This window comes from Hoplias malabaricus, chromosome 7, assembly GCF_029633855.1.
Source record: "Hoplias malabaricus isolate fHopMal1 chromosome 7, fHopMal1.hap1, whole genome shotgun sequence".
NCBI classification, from domain to species: Eukaryota; Metazoa; Chordata; class Actinopteri; order Characiformes; family Erythrinidae; genus Hoplias; species Hoplias malabaricus.
The window spans coordinates 25418214-25439812 of NC_089806.1; the positions used below are offsets into that span (position 1 = coordinate 25418214).

General features: G+C 38.9%; 1 protein-coding gene and 1 long non-coding RNA gene across 5 annotated transcripts in view; one reads left to right on the forward strand and one right to left on the reverse strand.

Moving 5' to 3' along the window:
- Window positions 1-21599, forward strand: part of palld (palladin, cytoskeletal associated protein) — a 66170-nt gene that overhangs the window by 35634 nt on the left and 8937 nt on the right. For 2 of the 4 annotated variants that reach the window (XM_066676551.1, XM_066676554.1), the window contains 8 exons: window positions 7409-8077; window positions 12473-12620; window positions 12996-13097; window positions 14728-14766; window positions 16030-16251; window positions 17476-17625; window positions 18641-18729; window positions 19307-19439. In XM_066676551.1, the coding sequence (XP_066532648.1) occupies window positions 7409-8077; window positions 12473-12620; window positions 12996-13097; window positions 14728-14766; window positions 16030-16251; window positions 17476-17625; window positions 18641-18729; window positions 19307-19439 (1552 nt within the window). Of the gene's footprint in view, window positions 1-5740; window positions 5832-7408; window positions 8078-12472; window positions 12621-12995; window positions 13098-14727; window positions 14767-16029; window positions 16252-17475; window positions 17626-18640; window positions 18730-19306; window positions 19440-21599 lie in introns of those variants that run through there. The other 2 variants (XM_066676553.1, XM_066676552.1) reach the window with 2 other exon arrangements.
- Window positions 1667-5699, reverse strand: LOC136701817 (uncharacterized). Its single transcript, XR_010803868.1, has 3 exons — window positions 5593-5699; window positions 3503-3638; window positions 1667-2116 (listed from the first exon to the last, which is right to left on the reverse strand). It is a non-coding gene; the product is annotated as an uncharacterized lncRNA (long non-coding RNA).

Below are 21599 nucleotides of genomic sequence, written 5' to 3' on the forward strand. Positions count from 1 at the left end.
ACATTAATAACCTGTTCTGAAGAAATTCAGACATGCGCTTAGTAATCGGCTGCTAACCTGCTTTCCATTTAAGAGCTGCTTCAGGATTAGTTTTTCATTCAACATCAGCGGATGGAAGGTGATGCAATGATGACGTGACTGCTATGCTGTGGAGTATGTTAATGTGTTTGCTGAAGATGAGTGGAGCTGATGCAGGTGTGTACAATTGCGTAAATCTGGAGATAAACTTCATCAGAACATTGACACATGCAGTTTTGCCCTGGCTTATGTATCTGCATGATGCATAATTGAGTGAAACCTGTTTATTGTAGCTCTCAGTGCAATAGTAAAGAGCACCTGGGATTGTTTAAGTCACGTGGTGTCATCTTTGACAAAACTAGGCTTGGGCCATATTTTGGGAAAAGTATGTTATTCTGAAATTTATTTTAGAGATTGTGTTAGGCAAGTTACTTTTCTTTTGTTCTCATTTAAGTGTGGTATATTTCTTGATTTCTTTGATTTTATATAGAAATGCATTATATTAAGTCATATATAAAATATTTACTTTTATATATGCATTGTATACATTGTGTATATTCATACATGACATAGTTATTCTAAATTAAGTAATTTTAGAATCTAGACAAGTAAGTTATTATATGGCAACTGTACAGAGCAGCTATAGAGAGTGTAGGATAATGTATTTTGATCATGGTTATATCTTTTTCTGTGAACGTTTTTGTGATAATTACTTTTCTTTGTTCAGTTATTGTCCAAGCTTAGTTAGCACCATATTTCTTCATCAAAACACTTTTAAATTACAATTCTCCCCCTGGCCTTTGCACCTGTTTTGCAGCACTCCCTTCTAGCTCCAGCATCATTACCAACAGATGCTTAGAGAGAGAGAGACACACACACATTTTCGGAGCCGGTTCCCTGTTTCTGTTTATGGAGGGACTCCTGTAATCATCAGCTGTTTACACTCAATGACTTCCTGTCCTCCAGCGGCTATTTCCTGTGTTATCATTGTGCGGAATACACACACAGAGACAGTTGTTTTTGGGCCTTTTGAGTTCACATGCACACATGCGCTTATTTTTTTCTCACTGAGATTCTTTACTGAAAGGTTTTTGAGATGCAGCAATGCACCACATTGGTTTAAAGGCATTAGCAGTGATAGTTGAACACTAGGGATATGTAATAATGTTGGAATACAGTATTGCAGATACATTTTTCTCGAAAACTATCTCTCTGTTAATGCAGAGTAGACAGTAGGCAAAGCTGATTTACATTTTTAATCCTACAGAATTATCAACTGGAAATTTCTCTGTAATGGTAATTCAAGTAGATTAAGTCTTTATATTTCTTCTTTTTACAAATGTTATTGTATTGGCATCAGCAGATATGTACAAGAAAAATATTGCATATCAACACCTGCCCACTGTTTTCCCATAGTGACATTCCAATTGAAGGCAGCAGACAATTCTGAAGTGCCGGTTTCTTCAGAGCGCATTCAGTGAGTCTAATAGTGCTCAAGATTTATTGGGGACATTTATTGGGGATTTATTTATTGCCACACTGCTGACCTTCTGAAGAAAATATGAGAGCTTTAATTTCAGTGAGATTCTGTTTTCTGACAACAACTACATCAGATGTTTGATGATCTGACTAATCAGTCCTGGGCCCGTGTTGTATTTTAAAGGCCTTGTTGTTTATAACACTAACTGTGACTTTCACTTCTACTTATTGCAGTTTGACAACCATGCAAAACCTTCACAATGTGTCAAATTTTATAACGGCACTGTCAGAGTAAGACATACCTCATACCTCATTCCAGCCTTTCTTGTTTCAGCTCAGCTTGGCTGATGAGGAAGAGAAGTGTAACTAATACAGTAGTTTCCTGAACAGTCTCCTCGACAGTGAAGCTTGGATGAGCAGAGAAAGGAAAGGGAACAATTTTAGAGAGACAGAAACACAAAGAGAAGGAGGTGGAGACTGAATAAAAAAAGGATTAGAAGGAACGAGACTGTGTGTGTGGTGAATGATGGAGTAGTTCTTTAGGCCAGTTGGCCCAAAGTGTGACTTGACAACACTGCTCTATCGGCATGGCAACAAGAGGCCTGCACCATCTCCTTTCCTGGCCACAGAGAGAGAGAGAGAGAGAGAGAGAGAGAGAGAGAGAGAGAAACAAAGAGGACTTGATTGAGCAAAATAATGAGATTCAAACAACTGAATTAGCTCTGTATTATAAACAAATCATGTAATCATTTGAGCTGCTTAGCAATATCCAAGAACAATTCCCTGAATCAAAGCTTGTTGTGTATCTTGAAAATATGACGCAAAATACCATGAGATTTGGAAAGTGTATTCTAAATATTTCTTTGAATTAATTCTGAGCTGCACAACTTGGATAAAAATAAAAGATCAATAACTTTCAGCCTATTAGTGAGTCTTAATGCACTACAGAGAACTCATTCTCTCTAGACAGGTAATCAAACCCTGATGTTAAATAAATTTGTAATTACTCCTTTAATCTGCAATATAATTTGATTTTACCGCATTTACAGTATTACAAATAATTGGTGCATCATCCAGTCCTAGTTAACCATTAACCATTCAACTGCCGTATGTACTGAGCTGGGAAAAAAAAAAAAAAAAAAAAAATATATATATATATATATATATATATATATATATATATATATATATATATATATATATATATATATATATATATATATATATATGATAACCTTTTGAGGTCCGTGAATGGTGAGTTTTTATTGAACAAAATTGTGACTGAAATCAGCAGGCAGACATAGACATGGAGATACCCATATCACTGTAGCCCCCTTTAAAGGTGTATGTTGTCATTTGGAGGCTGGCTTTGCTCCTTGAATCTCATTTACTCAAGTGGACCTCTACTGCACAGAATGAAAAACCAGCACAGAATATGGTGGGAGTTAAATTTAGAAAGTGGGCCTGTTTAATTTTGTTTCGTGATCTCTCTAGAACAGTTTCTCTGGAAACTTTTTTTTTATAACCCCAGGAACATGAGAGAAGGTATTTTTAGGAGCGTCTTGTAATTCCAGATATGTAGCTCCTCCTTCATAAAGGAGTGGGGGGCAGAGGAGTGAGAGAGAGAGAGGAGGGGAAGGAAGAGGATGAAGAGGGATGTGCTCTTGCCTGACCATAACAGTGGCCGATGAAACTAAACTTTCCTTTAGTGTAAAGCTTCTACAGTTAGTAACACTGAACCGTTAACCCTTAAGGAGTTAATACAACTGTGGAAATGCTAGAGGACCAGAGTGCCTCATTGCACCTCCCTGAAGTGAGTTAGAAAGAGAACAAGTGTGTGTGCTGTTGCGTTCAGAACACATCCAAAAAAGGAAGGAAAGCAAAGCTCCTCAGAGAGCAGAGTCTGGTTGCGTTTCAGCCACTGCCAAACTATTCCTGTAAAAACGCACTTTCGATGGAGCCACGCGGCAAAAAACAGCACGAGTATTGAGTCAAGAACAGAAACCTTTGTGTGTTCATTCACAGTGAAGCTGCGGCAGGCTTATTCCTGGATCAGCTGGTAGTGACCTCAGTGCACATCCGGACTCTGCTTTATCACTAGGTATCACAGACTAGGGATACACTGAAATGTACAATCGTATCTGAAACAAAATCAAAATTAAGGACACACCAGGATGAAAGCAGAACAAATAAAAAATGAACAGCAGTTTACATATACAATACTTACAGTATGTAGACTACACTTGTGTCTAAGAAAACACCTTTCTTCAACAATATATAATTTTTTTTTTACATTTATTAACCTATTTATCCAGAACAGATGTCTAGATGCCCCCCATTTCTTTTTCACTGTTATCAGGTCTGTCAGACTCATTTTCAAAGCTGCAGGGGGAGAGGGTTTATTTTTTCCCCTCTTGCTCAAAAGTAAAAAAAAAGTGAACTTAGAGGAGAAAACAGAGTGACTAGCTTCTTCGCATCTGGAAGCGATTAGGCTAAAATGCGTTTAGAGCCTACTGACAGAGCAAGAGAACAGCCTTCAAACCAGTCATAAAGCAGTATGAAAGAGAGGAAACTCACATGCAGGACCTCTTTCACTCATGTGTGCAGTGTTTTCTTTTGTTTTCAGGGTCATGTCACTCAAGTTCTTCTGAGAGTTATTGCCAAGTAGGTTTTCAATGACAGGGAAGGGCTTAAAAGCTTTTTTAAAATTTTATTTATTTATTTGCTTGACATTCTGGTTTTGCCAGCCTTCATCCTTCCATTAAATGTATCAATCCTCATATTAAAAAACTGGCTATGGGGCTGACCCTGAGACAAAGAATTCAGAAAAATACATCTTGTACATACTGATTAGTTTTAAATACAAAGCTAACATCTTTAATGTGCATATACAGTTCTCTCCAGTCTGCTCTGTTGAACCGCAGAGAGGGAGTGAATAGAGGCCATAGTAAGTTATGCTGGCATATAGCATCTTTGAATTTATGGTACACCTAATGGATCCCTGCTGACCCCAGGCATTCTATATTGCTCCTTAAAGGATAAGACCTGAATTTTATTAGACAGCCTTTAAATCTTGACCTTCTCGTTTATGGCATGCTAACATGTGTAAACTGTATCCCCAATTTGTAAGAGAAAGAGAGAGAGAACTGAAATCTATTTAAAGAAATAAGTTAAACTCTACATGAAGCCTGGTAATGTTCTGGTTTCACTTAAAGAATTATCTGTGAATCAAATGTAGGTGCACAGAACTAAGCTGGGTGAGCTATATGTACCCTAAATGTGGTCTGGTGTTGAACATTATGCAGTATTTATGCAGTACTTGGCCTCCACTCATCCTGACATAAAGACATAAAAGTATACTGGGGATGGGTAGCTTATGGTCTGGGGTTGTACACAATGCTTATGGTCACTGAAGTGGATAGTTGAAGCTCCAGGGTCCTATTTCTTTGTTTACAAATCTTTCTTGTTTAGTAAATCTCTCTCTCTCCCTCTCTCTCATACAAATATTCTAAGGGAAAAAGGAAAAACTCCAGCTATGACTTTAATTCATGTTTGTGGTTTAACTAATTGATAACAGTAGGATTCTAGAAGTTGTAATTATTGTTTACAAAAAGAAAGGCGTGATGTAACTGGGTGTTAAACATTTCTCACTTTTAGTTTGCTGAAAACAAGTAGAGAACTTCTTTGAAAATGGCAGATAATATATGATTGATTCCCCAGTCCTCTAATACTGCACTGATACCCCTGTATTCACATGTAAATCCAGTACCAGAATTATGGATGGAAAGTACAAAATCTTTGAAGCAATCTTATGTTTTGATTAAGAATTTGATTATGTATTAAAATATGAACCATGGTAGGTGGCACAGATGGGGTTCCTGCTGCACAGTTCTAGGGCCATGGGATCTGGGGTTCATTTCTTGCCTCTGGTCACTATATATGTGGAAATTCTGTGCATCCTTCCACTATCCAGCCACTGGGGTTGCTCCTGTATCCAGGAGGGCCGCATCAGGACGGGCAAAACAAGCACCAAGTCTGCAGAATTAATAGACACCTACTGAGTAGTCAGAATTAAGACTCGATACAGGTACTCACTTTTAACTGATACTCTAGATCAGGGGTGGGCAATCTTGTCCACAAAGGGCAGCTGTGGTTCCAACCAACCAGGAGGTCACATGATCAGTTGCTTTACTGAGACCAACTAATTAAAGGAGTGAAATCAGGTGTGCCCTGGCCTGATTGGGGTAAAATCCAGGCGCCACGCTGGCCTTTTGCAGATAAGATTGCCCACCCCCTGCTCTAGATAGACGTGTCAGAAGGGGAAAAGGGAATTGGTAGGTGTTTCATTTGCACTATTAATTCAGTGTTTACTGAATCACACATTCACTGTGTTGGGCTAAAAATTGTGTAGTGTCTGTTCATTGGGCATATCATGCTCCACCTTTTGCACTCTGGTTCCTATCTAAGGAACTGAACACATACCAATCACATATTCAAGCCGTCAACTCCCATAATATAAACATGCACCACCCACACCAGAACTGATATTCAGCTTTCTATAGCAGGTATGACTGTACACACATGCGTCCGTGTGGTAACACTTCACACAATTCATAAATCAATTGATATTATATGGAGTTTCATTTGCACTCAAAAACAAGAGCTGTATAAAGGTCCTTCCCTTTATTATGGATAATGGTTTCCCTTTACCTTTCAGCATTGTATAAATGAACTGATATATTAACTCTGAGCTAACGTACACATTGTAGAAATGTTTTTCTCCCAACTCTGTGTTGTGCAACTTCACAGATCATCAGTTTTAAAAAGAAGACCATTTTTGGGTTTACGCCCTATAGAGCTCTCTGCACAGCCTGCATGATGATGTAATTCCTAAAACAGTGTGAGGCCATCCAACAAACAAATCACATCCTCACAATGTCCCAATAACATTGAACCAACATTTATAGTCATTTACTCCACTCACTGTGGTTTTCAGCCATGTACAACAGTGTCTTTTAGCATGCAAAGGTAACATTTAAGCAACATTTTGTGGTAATGCTGGAATACATCAACAATGCGGTTACATCACACCAAGCTTCATCACAGATATGTGATCTCGAAACATTTTTTAATGCTGTGGGGTCATTAAGGTTATGATTCATTATGCACAGGCAGTGTTTAGACGAGGATGTGGATATCTATGCAGATTACAGACTGATGAAGGCACATAGGATGTGAGAGGAGAGAAATGTGTCATTGTGGTCTGTGATCTTCAGCAGCAGGAAAACACTTAGCATGACTCTTCACATTTCAGTGGAATCCAATCGCAAATATAGCCCAAGACATAGGTCATCTGGGATTTTCAAGACTGACATCATCAGACAATTTTAATAGCATCCCAGAACAACATGTAATCAAATCAAGTGTGTTTTTAGACAGTTAAGAATAACTGGCAAATGTATACTTCTAAAAAACTTTTTTAGCTTCTTGTTTTCCCTTATAATTAGGCAAGCTGTGTCTGTTAATGTGTCACAGAGACACATTGACAGAGCAGTTCGGTATATTTTTTTGTTTATCAAGGTTCTTATGGGCTCTGCTGGGTTGCGACTTCTTGAAACAGCAGTCCAGGCTGTAGCAGTCCTTACAAATTCAGTATTAATAGACAAGATAACTGCTGTAGGCAGATGTAAATGAATTACTTTCTTTCTCACAAACACAAGTTCAAAACAGGACATTTTTAGATTAATATCCATGTATGGAATATGTGGAGGCAAATGTTTTTGAAGTTTACACACCATGTTTACATACCACATCAAACATTTACCTGAATAAACCTGTTAATTTTGTAAATAAATAAATAAAAATTAGACCAAAGATTCTAATGTTCAGCTTTTTCTATTTGTTGCCACAGAAACGCTGAGCAACTGAAGCAGCTCCATGAACAGGTCCTCCTAGAGCAGCAGGAAGCAGCCAAGTCACAGCAACAGCTTGAGCAGAAATCCCCACCTCCTCCACAGCAGCAGCAGCCCCAGGAAGGCCCGCCACCCTCTCCGCCTCTTCCCCCTCCCCCCTCATTTCAGGAGCTGGAGTCCAGCACCATGCAGACGAGCACCTTCAACTACGCCCGGCCCAAACAGTTCATCGCTGCTCAGAGCCCCAGCAGCGGTGGGCCCGTGGGCTACACCACCCAGTCCTCCACCTCCTCTGGCTCCAGTGTCACCTCTCCACTCTCCCCCTCCACGCCCCACAAGCCCTTCAGCAGAGTCACCTTACCATCCTTTCAACCACAGCCTAAAGGGGGCAGTGTGGAGTCACCCGTGTCACCCTCGTTTCCACCTCCTCCTCCACCCTTCCTCAGCTCCAGTAACATCTCCTCCCCCTCCGGCCCATCTCAGGACTTCCCTCCTCCACCTCCACCGCCTCCACCACCAGTAAGCACCAGCCCCACCTACTCAGATAGCTCCTCCCCCTTCACCTCCATGCCCCCGTCACCTGCTGGGTTTTTGGTCTCAGTGCTGCCGGCCATGCCCCCCACCCCGCCAGTCAACGCACTGGGGCTGCCCAAAGGCAATGGCATTATGTAAGTACCCACGATTCATTCATTCATTCATTCACTGTCTGTAACCTCTTGTCCAGTTCAGGGTAGTGGTGGGTCCGGAACCTATCCGGAATCACTGGGCGCAAGGCAGGAATACACCCTAAAGGGGGCACTAGTCCTTCACAGGGCGAAACATACATATCACACATTCACTCACACACCTACGGGCATTTTTATTGAGTCGCCAATCCACCTAACAAAGTGTGTTTTTGCACCGTGGGATGAAACCGGAGCACACAGAGGAAACCCACGGGGAGAACACACCAAACTCCTCAGAGGTACCTGGAGATGTGTGACTGCGGCACTACGTGCTGCACCACCATGCCGCCCTACTTACGATTCACTACTGTTTTATTTATCTAATTACCTTTCTACTTTTCTGGTTACCTTTTTGATTATTTTATAATTCACACACATTTGCAGCCTTGTAGTATAGTGTAACATTCTATCATATAAATAATAAAGGGTTTTTGTGTTCAACTAAGTATAAACAATCTAAATGCATCCACAAATGTACATCTATAGTCTTAAAGTCCAGTTATGTAGGTAAGAACCAAGGGATGGGGTTGTATGGGTTTTGCTGCCCTCCTGCAAAAGTTACACCATGCAGGTTCTGCAGGTCTGAGCCTGGAGTAACAACGAAAGCATCACAATGATGAAAATCCTTAGAATCAATTCAGGGAGTAATAGTTAAAATTATATATATATATATATATATATATATATATATATATATATATATATATATTCCCTAAATTAAGTTATTGAACATGTACCCTTGAGGGCATTACCCCAGTCATGTGAGTGGTACCAGTAGCTACCTCTGCAGAGAAGGAGAAGGAGATTTAACCATTTTCTCCATTTAATCTTTCCATATAAGAGCTATAAATGCATTTGCAGTCAAATATAGACAACATTGTATTACATAAAATACACAGCAATAAAAAAGAAAAAAATGGATTCAACTGTGTAAATACATTATCTATTGTGCTGTTTATAGAAAGGCAGTGCTAACAGGGTTTCCATATAAGGTTTACAGTGCCACATACTGTGTTCTAAGCTAAACAGCACATTCAGCCTCTGTGTGTAAGGCTTTTCTGTTTGTTATGTAAGCAACTGTAAAACAGTGCATAGGGCACAATAGAGTATAATTTGGAGCACAGTCGTAAACTTCTGCAGCTGCACTGCTGCTCCTGGATGGAAGATGACGTTTACATTCTTATAAGGCATGTTTATAGAGACAGGAGGACTGGAGAGTGAGCCAGAGAATGTTTGTGTGTGTGTGTGTGTGGGGGGGGGGGGTTCAAACAAGAGGAATTCTTCAGAAAAGTGTGGCATTTGTGTCAATTACAGAGCAAAGCTTGTCAGTGTAAGAATCAAGAGGTTATAAAAGCCAAACAAACAGAAAGGGTCACGATAGTGTTCATCCCAACGCACACACTGGAGTTCTGTACAAATATTAATTATAAAGTTGTTTTCCTGAAGGCCTAATCTCAAGCAGGCTTTGCCATCATAGCTCTTTCCAGGTGCAGATTAATGGTTGTGATCTTTAGCAGAGGGCAGTCTTGGCTGTGTTCATGCTGATGGATTCTGCTAGACACACTCCTCATCAAAGACTAATCTTTCTTCCATCGAGTTTCTACATCCACTTTTATCCTTTACCTCTTCATCTTAATCTCACTCATTTATTCGTCCCTTGTTTTTCATTGCTTCTCTCTGTCTCACTTGCCCCTCCCTGGCAATCTGGCATCAGAATGGTGGAGATAAGAGAGTACTGTGGAATGTCATAGCTCAGGTTCATCAAGCAGGCACACACACATTCGCTCACACACCCACAGACAAATTACACTTCAGATTTTTATGGTAAAGCTTGAAAGCTGGAGTGCTGTTTTCCTTATCAGAACCAGCAGGAGAAAAACCCACTTATGTTTAGTAAAACAGGTATATTTGGAATTCCCTGCCATGGGTGGAGAGTGATATTACATTACAGTTTTAAAAATTACAACAATAATGATAAAAACATCATTTCACTATTTGCTGTGGCTAAAAAAGGTATCTTATTATTCCATATTTCCTGTGTTGCACATTGAGTGCTGGCATAACGGCTCTAAGCTTAAATATGCCTTAAGGATGGACATAAGCAGCTAGTATAAAAGGTTACACAGATTATCACCTGAGCATAATGCACTTGTGACTGTGTGGTTACATCTTCTGATATAAAATTCCTATTTGCTGAGCTTATGAGAGTTTTAACTGAGGTTTACTGTCTTTCAGCAAAACGGGATACTTTTACACTACTACATCTCCCACCAATAGTGTGCATATGTGTTGCTGAGAGAGATGTTAAGCTTATGGATGTACTACACAATATTTCAAACAGAGATTCTGCATTGAAATTGTAATGTAATCCATTGTTTGGCTGAGTTAATCTCTGGAAAAGTTAACCTTGTGTTTGGTTCTCATATATAAGAATGTCTGTATCTAAATAAAATATTTATTTTTTTTCCTTATGCAAAGATAGTGTATGTGAGGGATTCTGATAGATGTTAAATATTTACTCAGTGCTTAGCTGAAGTGACAGCTGACTGTTTACCACTTGGCTCTGGGATCTGCTCACAAAGGGCGTGTTAGCTGTCAATCTCCGCTCTACCTTATGTGTGTAAGCTGCCATTCCTGATTTAAACCAGAACAGATGTTAGCGAGGGTCAAATGACAACAGAAAGGATAAATTCCAGACTTTTACAGCTTCCTGTGATCTCCTGCATGTCCATAACTGTAGAAGAGACAGGCTTGGAATGACATTTCAGTGAGATAGAGATCTTTCTACAGTGGCCACTTATATTTAGTGGGGAAGACACTGAAGCTCAAACAAGCCTTGTGCTATCCTGGTGGTCAGTACTTTCTCCCAAGCGTTTATCTCCAGTAGTTAGGACCAGGACATGTACAGTTGGGTAGCCATTTGCAATGAGAATCTGGATGGGGTTTTATGCATTATAAAACATTTGTAAATGGACCATATTATTTGATTTCAGTTATTTTTATTAAGAAATTAATTTAATGATGGAAAATAACGTAATGAGTAATGGCGTAAGGGCAGGTAGTAGAAAAATACTGGATCAGATATTGGTCCCATAATAAACTGTGGGGCAGTTTTAGAGTAGTTTGATCATGATAGCTTGCTGTTAGATCATCTTGTAAGGAAACATCATGCTATTGAAATGGCTTATTCTATACAGTTAAATTTTTTAATTCATCAAGGTGCAATCTATGGATAGGTACAAATAGTTTTCAATAATATAGGACAAAAAAAATAAATAAATAAAAGCAAAATAATACTTATACAATTACTCGTTATCATTCAAGTACTGTCTGAACTTTCCAAATCAAACTTTTGCCTTGACAGAGGTTCCAAATTGATTTTCTAATTTGACTAAATTGCCCATCTCTCATACAATGTAAATGTCCCCTCAGAGGTATAGTGGTTTTACAGTCCAAATAAATTAGGGGACCCTACTTTCACATACCCAGGTGCCTGTATTTATCTTCTCATAACCTAACATTTAAAATACAAAAAGCCTCAGAACACGGTGTAAGGGTTGATGCTAAATTAAATAATATAGTTTAATTATGTTCTGTAACATGAGGTATCGATGGTACCCACCAGGTACAATTCAGTGCCTAGTTCTATTTAAAGGTAAAAAAGATATATACAGGGGTTGGACAATGAAACGGAAACACCTGGTTTTAGACCACAATAATTTATTAGTATGGTGTAGGGCCTCCTTTTGCAGTCAATACAGCGTCTGTTCGTCTTGGGAATGACATATATACAAGTCCTGCACAGTGGGATTTTAAGCCATTCTTATTGCAGGATAGTGGCCAGGTCACTACGTGATGATGGTGGAGGAAAACGTTTCCTGATTCGCTCCTCCAAAACACTATTGAATGGCTCAATTATATTTAGATCTGGTGACCGTGCAGGCCATGGGAGTTCATCAAACCAATCTTTCACCAGTCTTGCTATGTGTATTGGTGCATTGTCGTCCTGATACACGGCACCGCTTTCAGGATACAACCTTTGAACTATTGGATGCACATGGTCTTACTGGTGAAATGTGCAATTAATGAAGATTGGCCACCAGACTGGTCCAATTTAGCCATGAAATCTCCTACACTACAATGACAAGTGTTTCAGTTTCATTGTCCAACCCCTGTATTTTAAGTAGGGATACTCAGTTTCACTGTCAGTATAAAAAATAAAAATGTAGTATTGTGTTATCTCTCATTAAATTGCCGTAAGTTTCAATGCAACATATTAATAATTATTGTCCATGATTATTTATTTAGTTATTTATTGCTTGATTCATTGATTGGCAGTGGGCTAGGCAGTGGACTCCCACGGAAGACTGGCCGCACCCCACGTATTATTTCTGACTCAGAGATCCAAGGCTCAAAAGATGCTGTCATCCAGGACCTGGAGAGGAAGCTACGTTTCAAAGAGGAACGCCTCAGTAACGGCCAGCAGGTATGTGTTAACTACAGAATCCAACTGAACAGACACCATCAACGACACTGATTAATTAATATAATACCAGAGTAAATCCTAGTTAAATATGAAACCATTGTAAAGTGTACCATTACAGAGTTTTGGAAGTGAAACTGTCTTGAAAAGCTGTTGCTTAAACTCCTATATATGACATTTACATAAAGCAAAATTTCACCTCTGCACTGTGAATGCTAGGGAAAATGTACACAATATGTTATATTACATATGAACACATTCAGCACTAATAGCATTCTTATGCATTAATCAGGTCTAAATTATCTTAATGGTTCACGTGTGTGTGTGTTTTTCACACACTAACCCAGGCTCTGACCCATTAATCCTGCTTGCTTCCAGAGGTTAACCTATGAGGAAAAGATGGCTCGAAGGCTGCTGGGGGCGGACAACGCCGCCACAGTATTTAACACTCAGCAAACAGAGGAGGAACCAGCCACACAGGTACATATACATGCGCACATAACAATATAAAGATATGTTCCTGTACAAAAATATATAATGTTCTAGCATCATAACAGCAATTTATCAGCATATGCAAGGTCAGTGTGTTATTATTTCATGTTTACATGTATGAGACAACTTGATGACTGCACAAAAATGTGCGTTCTATACATAAAAAAAAAAAAACTGGCTTGAACAATCAGATAATGATTACTGATGTACATGTACACATAAACACACTGTAAATCATGTTATGCTTTCTAAGAAAGGCCATTAAGTACTTTCTTAGTAAAAGGCCACCCTTCTGAACATGTAAAGCAAAGTGAAATATAGAAAGTGATGGTGATATTGAGTAAGGAAATGAAAAACCAACGGAAAACCATTAGCAATATGTTGAGTATAGTTGGCAGATTACTGGTTATGGGGTATTCAGTACCATGCTTTGCTCGTTAATGTTTTGCTATTTAAAGGAGCAATAAGCTAGATCTCTTTTTTTTTTTTTTTTTTTTTTTTTTTTTTTTCTTTTTTTTTAAATAAATAATAAGCTCTTCTTTCTGGGATTCGTATGGGAAGTTTAGCCATCTGTCAACAGCACTAAGAGTATTCAGAAACAGATGAATGTGTCTGGGGGCAGCAGTGATGTGCTATAGTATTAAACTGTACAATAATTAAGTGGTCCAATATAAGGGTGTAGCTTTTAACGAGATTAATGTGTGGAAGTTAAAGAAAAAGAGAAGAGTGACGTAAGGGTGGGCAATATATCCCTAAAATAATATCACAATATTTCAGGGTATTTTCACGATAACGATATCCTTGGCGATATGAGGAAACAATGAAAAATACTTTTAGTAATTTCAAGAACACACTATTGCAACAAAAAAGGCTACATTAATTATAATAAATATGTCATATATTAAAATTATTAAATGGTTTATTTTTTAAAAACATTTATTTTACTACAAATGTAATTTCAATCATTCAGAGCTACTTTCACTGTACTTCACTGTGCCTAAACGACTCATGTAAAGAACATATACCATATTATGGCTAATTACATAACATCGTTGGGTAAACATTAGAATATTAACTTTTTTAAAAAGTTTTAAAAATTATGTTTTTTTTTATTATTGAACAATACGATATGGCACAGCCCTAGAGTGAGGTATAATATGAAAAAATATGAAAGCCCTACTTTCTACTTATTGCTCCTTGTTAATATTAATGCTGCAGGCAGTCTGTTTGCATCTTTGCATGGCTTCTTTGCCTTCTAATAGGAAACTGAATATATGTGGAGTTCTATCCCATAATGTATGTTAGTAAGTGAAATATATATATATCACTTTCCAACGAAAAAAATATATCTCCATTTTTGTGGATTGTTTGTTTACTACATCATTGCAGCTGTCCTTTGCATTGTGTGTAAATTTCATGATGAATGGACCAATAAAAATGCTTCATTATATTTTATTATCTTTTATATTGACTTCCATTGAAATGTAAGGTTTTTTTCCTCTTGTACAGTTACTATTTTGGAGATACATGTTTTTCTTTAGCAGTGAAGATATGTGGGTATGATATGTAATCTATACATAGGATGCGACATCAGATCTGTTCTGTTATTTCTCTGCAGGAATGCAGCTCAGCTGACTCAGAGTCTGTCCCTCAAAAGGTTATTGAGATCTGCACCATTATTTACCCCCTATCTCTCACCTCTGTGCTTGGTCACAGTCATTATCATGTGATGGTTATGCTCACTGATTACCTTCTGAGAATCTAAGCCCACATAACCCAGCCTGATCATTAACCCATTCCATAATTACATATAGCAATTTCTTTTGTATCCTTCTAAAATAAAATAAAATAAAAAAGAAATAAAGTGGGTAGGCACCACAATTAGAGTTTTTGGGCACAAGATAATGATTTTCATAAAAAAAAACAGGGCCTGGGCTAATTTGGGCTTTGATATTCCACCTGTCGGTCACTGCCATGTGTATTTTGATTAATCACTGACAGAGGTGTTGAACAGGCACTGGAATTGCATGCTTTAGTCTATATCACATGATGTCCACCCTTGAGAGGAAACAATAAAACACTTTGTTCTCTCTCAGAGAACTATAGAGCAGTGCTGTGGAGATCACTTAAATTCACTGAATGCTCAACACATGTCTGTGTGCACATGGAGATTCTGTGTGGTTTATATATGTGACAAGAAGAGAAAGATGAAGAACTTGAGAAGTGGATTTGAGAATAAAAGTTACAGTGCGTGTGTTTGTGTGTGTGTGCTGATACATCCGTGTCTGTCCTGTACTGCAGCTGTGCCCTAAGCCTGTAATTATCATCATGATGTGTCATCAGCACACACCACGCTCCAGATGTTCTGGTTGGGGTGGGAGTAAAAAGATGTAAAAAAAATAAATAAATAAATAAAATAAATAAATAAATAAAAAGATCATGCAAAATAAAAGAGAAAAAAGGCTGAGTGCACACATTTTTTTAAAGAAAGAGAGAAAAGAAAAAGCAAAAAATAAATATTGGACAATATGATACAGAGAGATGATATGGAGTACTGTAAAGTCCTTTTGAAGGGTAGATGCGCTGATATTCCATAGTATATGTCTAATATTACTGTGAAAACATTGAAATGCCAGTTGTCAGTCTATTTGAGATAGCTGCACAAGTGAAGCCTCTCTTTAATGTGTATTTTTTTCTTTAATACAGTTATATCTGATAATGTCAAATGAAATATATGCAATAACACGTTTGGTAAATATTGTGATTTTTCTTTCTAATATTTTTGTGTGTGTGTGTGTGTGTGTGTGCACTTTACTGTCCACATTTCCTCACATATTTCCCTCGGATCATCACATTCCTCCTTGTAACTTCATAACATTCCTAGTACCTCTAACCTTTGTTTCCTGTGTTTTTTCCACAGGAGTATAAGGTGTCTAGCTTTGAGCAACGTCTCATCAGTGAGATTGAATTCCGTCTGGAGCGTTCACCAGTAGAAGAGAGTGACGATGATGTTCAGCATGATGAAGATGCGCCAGGAGAATTTGTGGCTCCTTACTTTGACCAGAAACTCAAACATTACAAAATATTTGAGGGCATGCCAGTTACCTTCAGCTGCAAGGTCATTGGAGACCCTAAACCAAAGGTAAGATGATCTGAGATCTCACAATACTCGTGCTGGGGGTTTTATGAAACTCATTAAATTTGCTATATACCTATGACACAACATAGCTTCATAGGTTCGCAGACACCAGATCATCTTGTTCTTGTGAAATCATGAGTATGTATAGAGAGTATGTTTCCCTTGAATTCAGTGATAGCCTCTACCTTTGCTCTAAGGCATTACTGAGTTACTGATGTTTCACCAATGGTTCCAGATCACAAGCACAATTTGAACTAACTGATGGTGCTCTGTTATAACAGAATGCAGCTTCACTGCTCTGCCACCCAGTGCTGGAGGATTTATTGCAAGTGAACAACCAGGCTTGTAAATTCCAGCTTGTTCTTGTTAGGTAGCTAGCGCTCAAATCAAAAATGTATTAAAAATATTCAAAGAAGTGTGATGCCTTTTCCACTGTACATTTAACATGGATAGTGTATTGGCTATGTTTCTTCTTAGTTGTGAAGTAATATATTCCATAGAAATATTGTGCACTTGATTCTTTAAACCAGTGAAAATAAAACATATCTTGCAAAACAGAAAGAAAGGACCAACCCTCTGGGCTAGAACATCAGTTTTTAATCAGTCAGTCAGATTTTGTCATATAAACACCTGGAGAAAAGCCGAGGGGAAAGAGCACACGGAAATTCACATAGACCAGAGATGGGGATTCATAAATATATCGGAATGATAAAGATGTATAATAAATACAATAAATACAGTTGGACGAAAAAAAAAAACACATTGGCTAATGAGTATGTGTGTAAATGCCAGCTGTGTTTCATATGGAAAAATAAACACTGATAAAATGGTTTGTAGAAGAGAAATAGAGAAAAGAAGACACATGGACAATAGAAAGAGGAGAGCAAAGTGGATGGAGACACAGGGATTAGTGCTGGAGGTTTGGTGTTGTGATTAACGTTTGTCTGTTGCAGACGAGTCACTGCCATATATGGCTGTGGCTCTGTCTTACTCACATACGCATGCGTGACCACACACACGCTTTCCATCACTTTTTTTCACCCTCTGGTTCTCTTTCTGGCTACTGACAGCTTCTAAAATGACCAGATGATGACAGCATGCTGACAAATACCAGCAATATCAGACGGAGAGAGGGCAAACAAGCATAGAACATTTCACATCAATATGTGATGAAAAACATGTGTAATGAGGTTTTCCTGTTCTCAATGTGTTTATATTTGTGTTCAGGTTTACTGGTTTAAAGATGGTAAGCAGATTTCGAAGCGGAGCGAGCACTATCGCATCAGCCGAGATCCGGATGGAACATGCTCACTGCACACAGCCTCTGCTTCACTGGACGATGATGGAAACTACACCATCATGGCTGGCAACCCTGCGGTAAACACTTAGACAAACACAAACATGCATTTATTAAATATCAGGATATCGGGTCAAATGTGAGTGTGTGTACCTAGCCACTGCATTGCAGTGCCGGTCCCAAAGCCCGGATGAATAGGGAGGGTTGCGTGAGGAAGGGGGTCCGGGGTAAAAACTGTGCCAGATCGATGGTGCAGACTGTGGTTGATCTGCTGTGGCAACCCCTGATGGGAGGGAGCAGCCGAAAGAAGAAGAGGATATGGGGTTATATGTTTCTCATATTGTTGCTGTCAAAACAATGTTGAACATCAAAAAACTTTGTTGTGACAGAAATGTATGTATTATTATATGTGTATTCGGCCTTTTCTCATATCCAAGTTCTAAACATGGCTTATATCAGAGGTTAATAATATTGAAACATTCCAGACATTGCTGCCTGGTAATAAACATAATTATTTTTCTTGTCCCTACACAGCTCTTTTCATACTCCAGAAGATCACCTAGATCCTTTTACTAGTAAATTCAGGCTTTGCTTCATTAAATCATGCTGCAATTTTTTTTATCAGGACACGCGTGTTCATGCTTGCTTTAAAAGTCCATTTAATCCAGACATGACGTACTTAGCAGGAATAGACAACGGAGCCGTCATTTCTGAATCACAAACAAGAATACGTTGTTCATTTTTGTGTCCCAAGAACAAACCTTGTAGTGCTGAAAGAAATTTCTTTGTTTTTACCTAAAATCCTGACTATTAAATATATTCTGAGACCTAAAATAGCTGTTATGTTGATGTAGCATTTTGTTGTAACTATGGTCTGTGAATTCAAGAATTTACAAGCAAACACGCACACAAAATTATTTGAAACCAACTATCCATTGAAAAATCCATTGGGCTGAATTTGATTACTCAAACATGACATTGGTAAAGTAGTGATCAGTTTTGTTGTCTTGAAGTTCTGTACAATATATCATGGTACAGTTGTATTTTTCATGCCGTGAGTAGACTCTTAATAATATCTTTGTGTCTGTCTCTCAGGGGAGGGTGAGCTGCACTGGTCGAATGATGGTGCAGGCTGTGAACCAAAGGGGGCGGAGCCAGCGTTCCACACCTGGCCACATCCGCAGGTAAACAAGCCCCTCCTTGTTCCCTGTGCCCTGTAATTTATGACAGTTGAGGTAATGATTGTCTGATCTCCGACCTGGCCTTGACCTCTGCAGAGCTTTATGGGATTAGTAGTCAAAGTGAGGGTGTGTCCCAGTTTACGAACACCTGTGTGTTTTGGAAACAAACCAAAGAGCCCTTTTTTTAAAAGATGGCCTTTTCACCCTTCAGTATATTCCTAAAATGTTGTACTAGGGTGAGTGACTTTTAAATGTGTTTCAATGGGGTTCGGGTCTCAAAAAACAAAACAGATTTACAGTGTTACCTGTTCACCTATTTCATTTTGTTTGTTTATTTTCACTGTGCATAAAAACACAGCACTCACAAAACCACACTCAAACTCCCAGAACCATACTGAGAAGCAAACAAAGGCTTACACCCCCTCACACGTACACATTCACAAGCAGTGATCTTAACATTTCAGAATCAGATAAGGTGTTTGTACTGCTTTTAACGGTAGAAAATGTTCCATAAAAATTGGTTATTTTACACTCCCCTTGAACAGTGAATTTGACCTTTTCACCTTCCCCTCTCTCACAGACCCCGCTCCAGGTCCAGGGACAGTGGGGAGGAGAATGAGAATATTCAAGAGCGTCACTTCCGCCCCCACTTCTTGCAGGCCCCTGGTGACCTCATTGTGCAGGAAGGCAAGCTCTGCCGCATGGACTGCAAGGTGAGACCACATACATGGCTCACTTTTAATTGATCAAAAACAGCGCAAGAAATTTGAACATTCATTCATTGTCTGTAACCGCTTACCCAGTTCAGGGTGGCGGTGGGTCTGGGGCCTACCCAGAATCACTGTGTGCAAGGAAGGAACACACCCTGGAGGGGGCACCAGGCCTTCACAGGGCGACATGCACTCACACACTCACACCTATCCACCTGCAAAGTGTGTTTTTGGACTGTGGGAGGAAACCAGAGCACCCGGAGGAAACCCACATGGACACAGGGAGAAAAGTCACCCGGCGCGGGACTTGAACTCACAACCTCCAGGTCCCTGGAGCTTTGTGACTGCGACACTACCTGCTGCACCACTGTGCTGCCCTGAAATTTGAACATTCCATTTAAATTTTTTTATTTAATGTTAAACATGGTGGAAGAATCCCTTCCCTGTGCTGTTCAGCGACACAATGTCTAGTATAGATGCATAACATTAGCCAATAAATACTGACTCCAGGTCAAATTTCAGCAATTTGGAAACAGCTCTGATGTCTCTTTGAAAATATTCACTGCCTCTCACAAAATAAATGGAGAGAAAACGGAGAAAAGCTTTGCAATCAACATAAAATGCAACAAAAAATTTTACGTCAACAAAAACATTGTGACATTTTAATGTAAGTTGGTTCCATCATGCCACAGCCTAAACATGGATACACAGAAAATCTGGTACCAAAAGCAATGCTATGTTTCTCATGATCAAGCCTGAAGGGACTGTTCTGTTTGATCATCCCTTAAGAGCTTACTAACACTGAGTAAAACACTAAGTAAAAAACTTAAATTTATCAGTCTACCTGTGCTTTAGCAGGAACTTACCACTGTGCAAAGAGTGTACTAATGTGTATTAATGTCAATATGAACTTGAAATCTTACAGCAATTTCTTGTTTTAATTCCAAGTGCAGTGCTAGGGACTGTGAAATTAACAGTTAGGGGATGGTAAGTAGCATATTATTGGTAATATTACTCTTTCCTGCCACTGGATATGATGATCGTATCAGAAATCAGAAATGTCTGATATATTTTTATGAGCTTTAAAAAAAGTGTCTCTGTGAGTGATTTGTGGGAAAGGTTTCCTCCTTGTGCATTCCACAGAGAAGAAGGGGAAAGAAATCAGTGTTGAGGCTCGATGTTTCAGCGCCTCTCTGATGATAAATGACTTCCAGTGAAAGAGGAGAAAGCTAGAATTATTTTCCTTCTCTTTCCTTTTTCTTTCACTTTCCATACATTCTTCTTTTGTCTTCCTCTCATTTTCCCCTCTAATCCCATATTTTTCTGTTTCCATTTGATTGCCCTGCTCTCCTGCTGAGCTCATTCTCTGATTCTCATTCCCTCTGCTTCATAGATCTCTGGCAACTTCCCTTGTGCTGAGTCATGTTTGTATCATTAGAATAATAAAGGGTTCTCAAACTAGATTAATTCTCTAAATCCAAAGCACCTTTCTCTGACACACACAAACACACACACACACAGAAGCTGTGTGTATCACTTGTATATTTTTAGAGGTAATTTGTCTCCTTTGTTGCTCCAAACTGGACAGACCAACAACATCCCTTGATACAGGAAGTGCTGAGTTCAAGAGGGCCAAAATCATGAGATGAAATCGAAGCAATTTTTGTCCTCTGAAGCTCTCCACCAACACATGCACACATGCTCAGAAACACACAGCTTTCCAACTGCCTCAGCCCCATATCAGTGGTTTTTCATAATTTATACACAAACTTTAGTATATTTAAACAAATAATGGGACAGTTTTTTTCAGCTGCTCCATTGGAGAAAACCACCTGCCTAATGGCCCCCACTTTTTTTGTTTAAGACCCCTTCTACTGCAGTACCACTGTAAAGCACATCAATTTTTCATTGGTGACACACACACACACACACACATATATATATATATATATATATATATACTTGGTAGGGATATGGCCCTGGTACACCTGAGGGTGGGGATGGTGTTTGGTTTCTGAGGAGATAATTGAAAACAGACCTTGGGCCTTTAATGTAATCCATTTCCCATGGGAACACCACTTTACATACGCTCCCACTCAGAACACAGACCTTTATAATACAACAGTACTTTACTTTGGTCCAACTCTATGAATTCCTATTTGA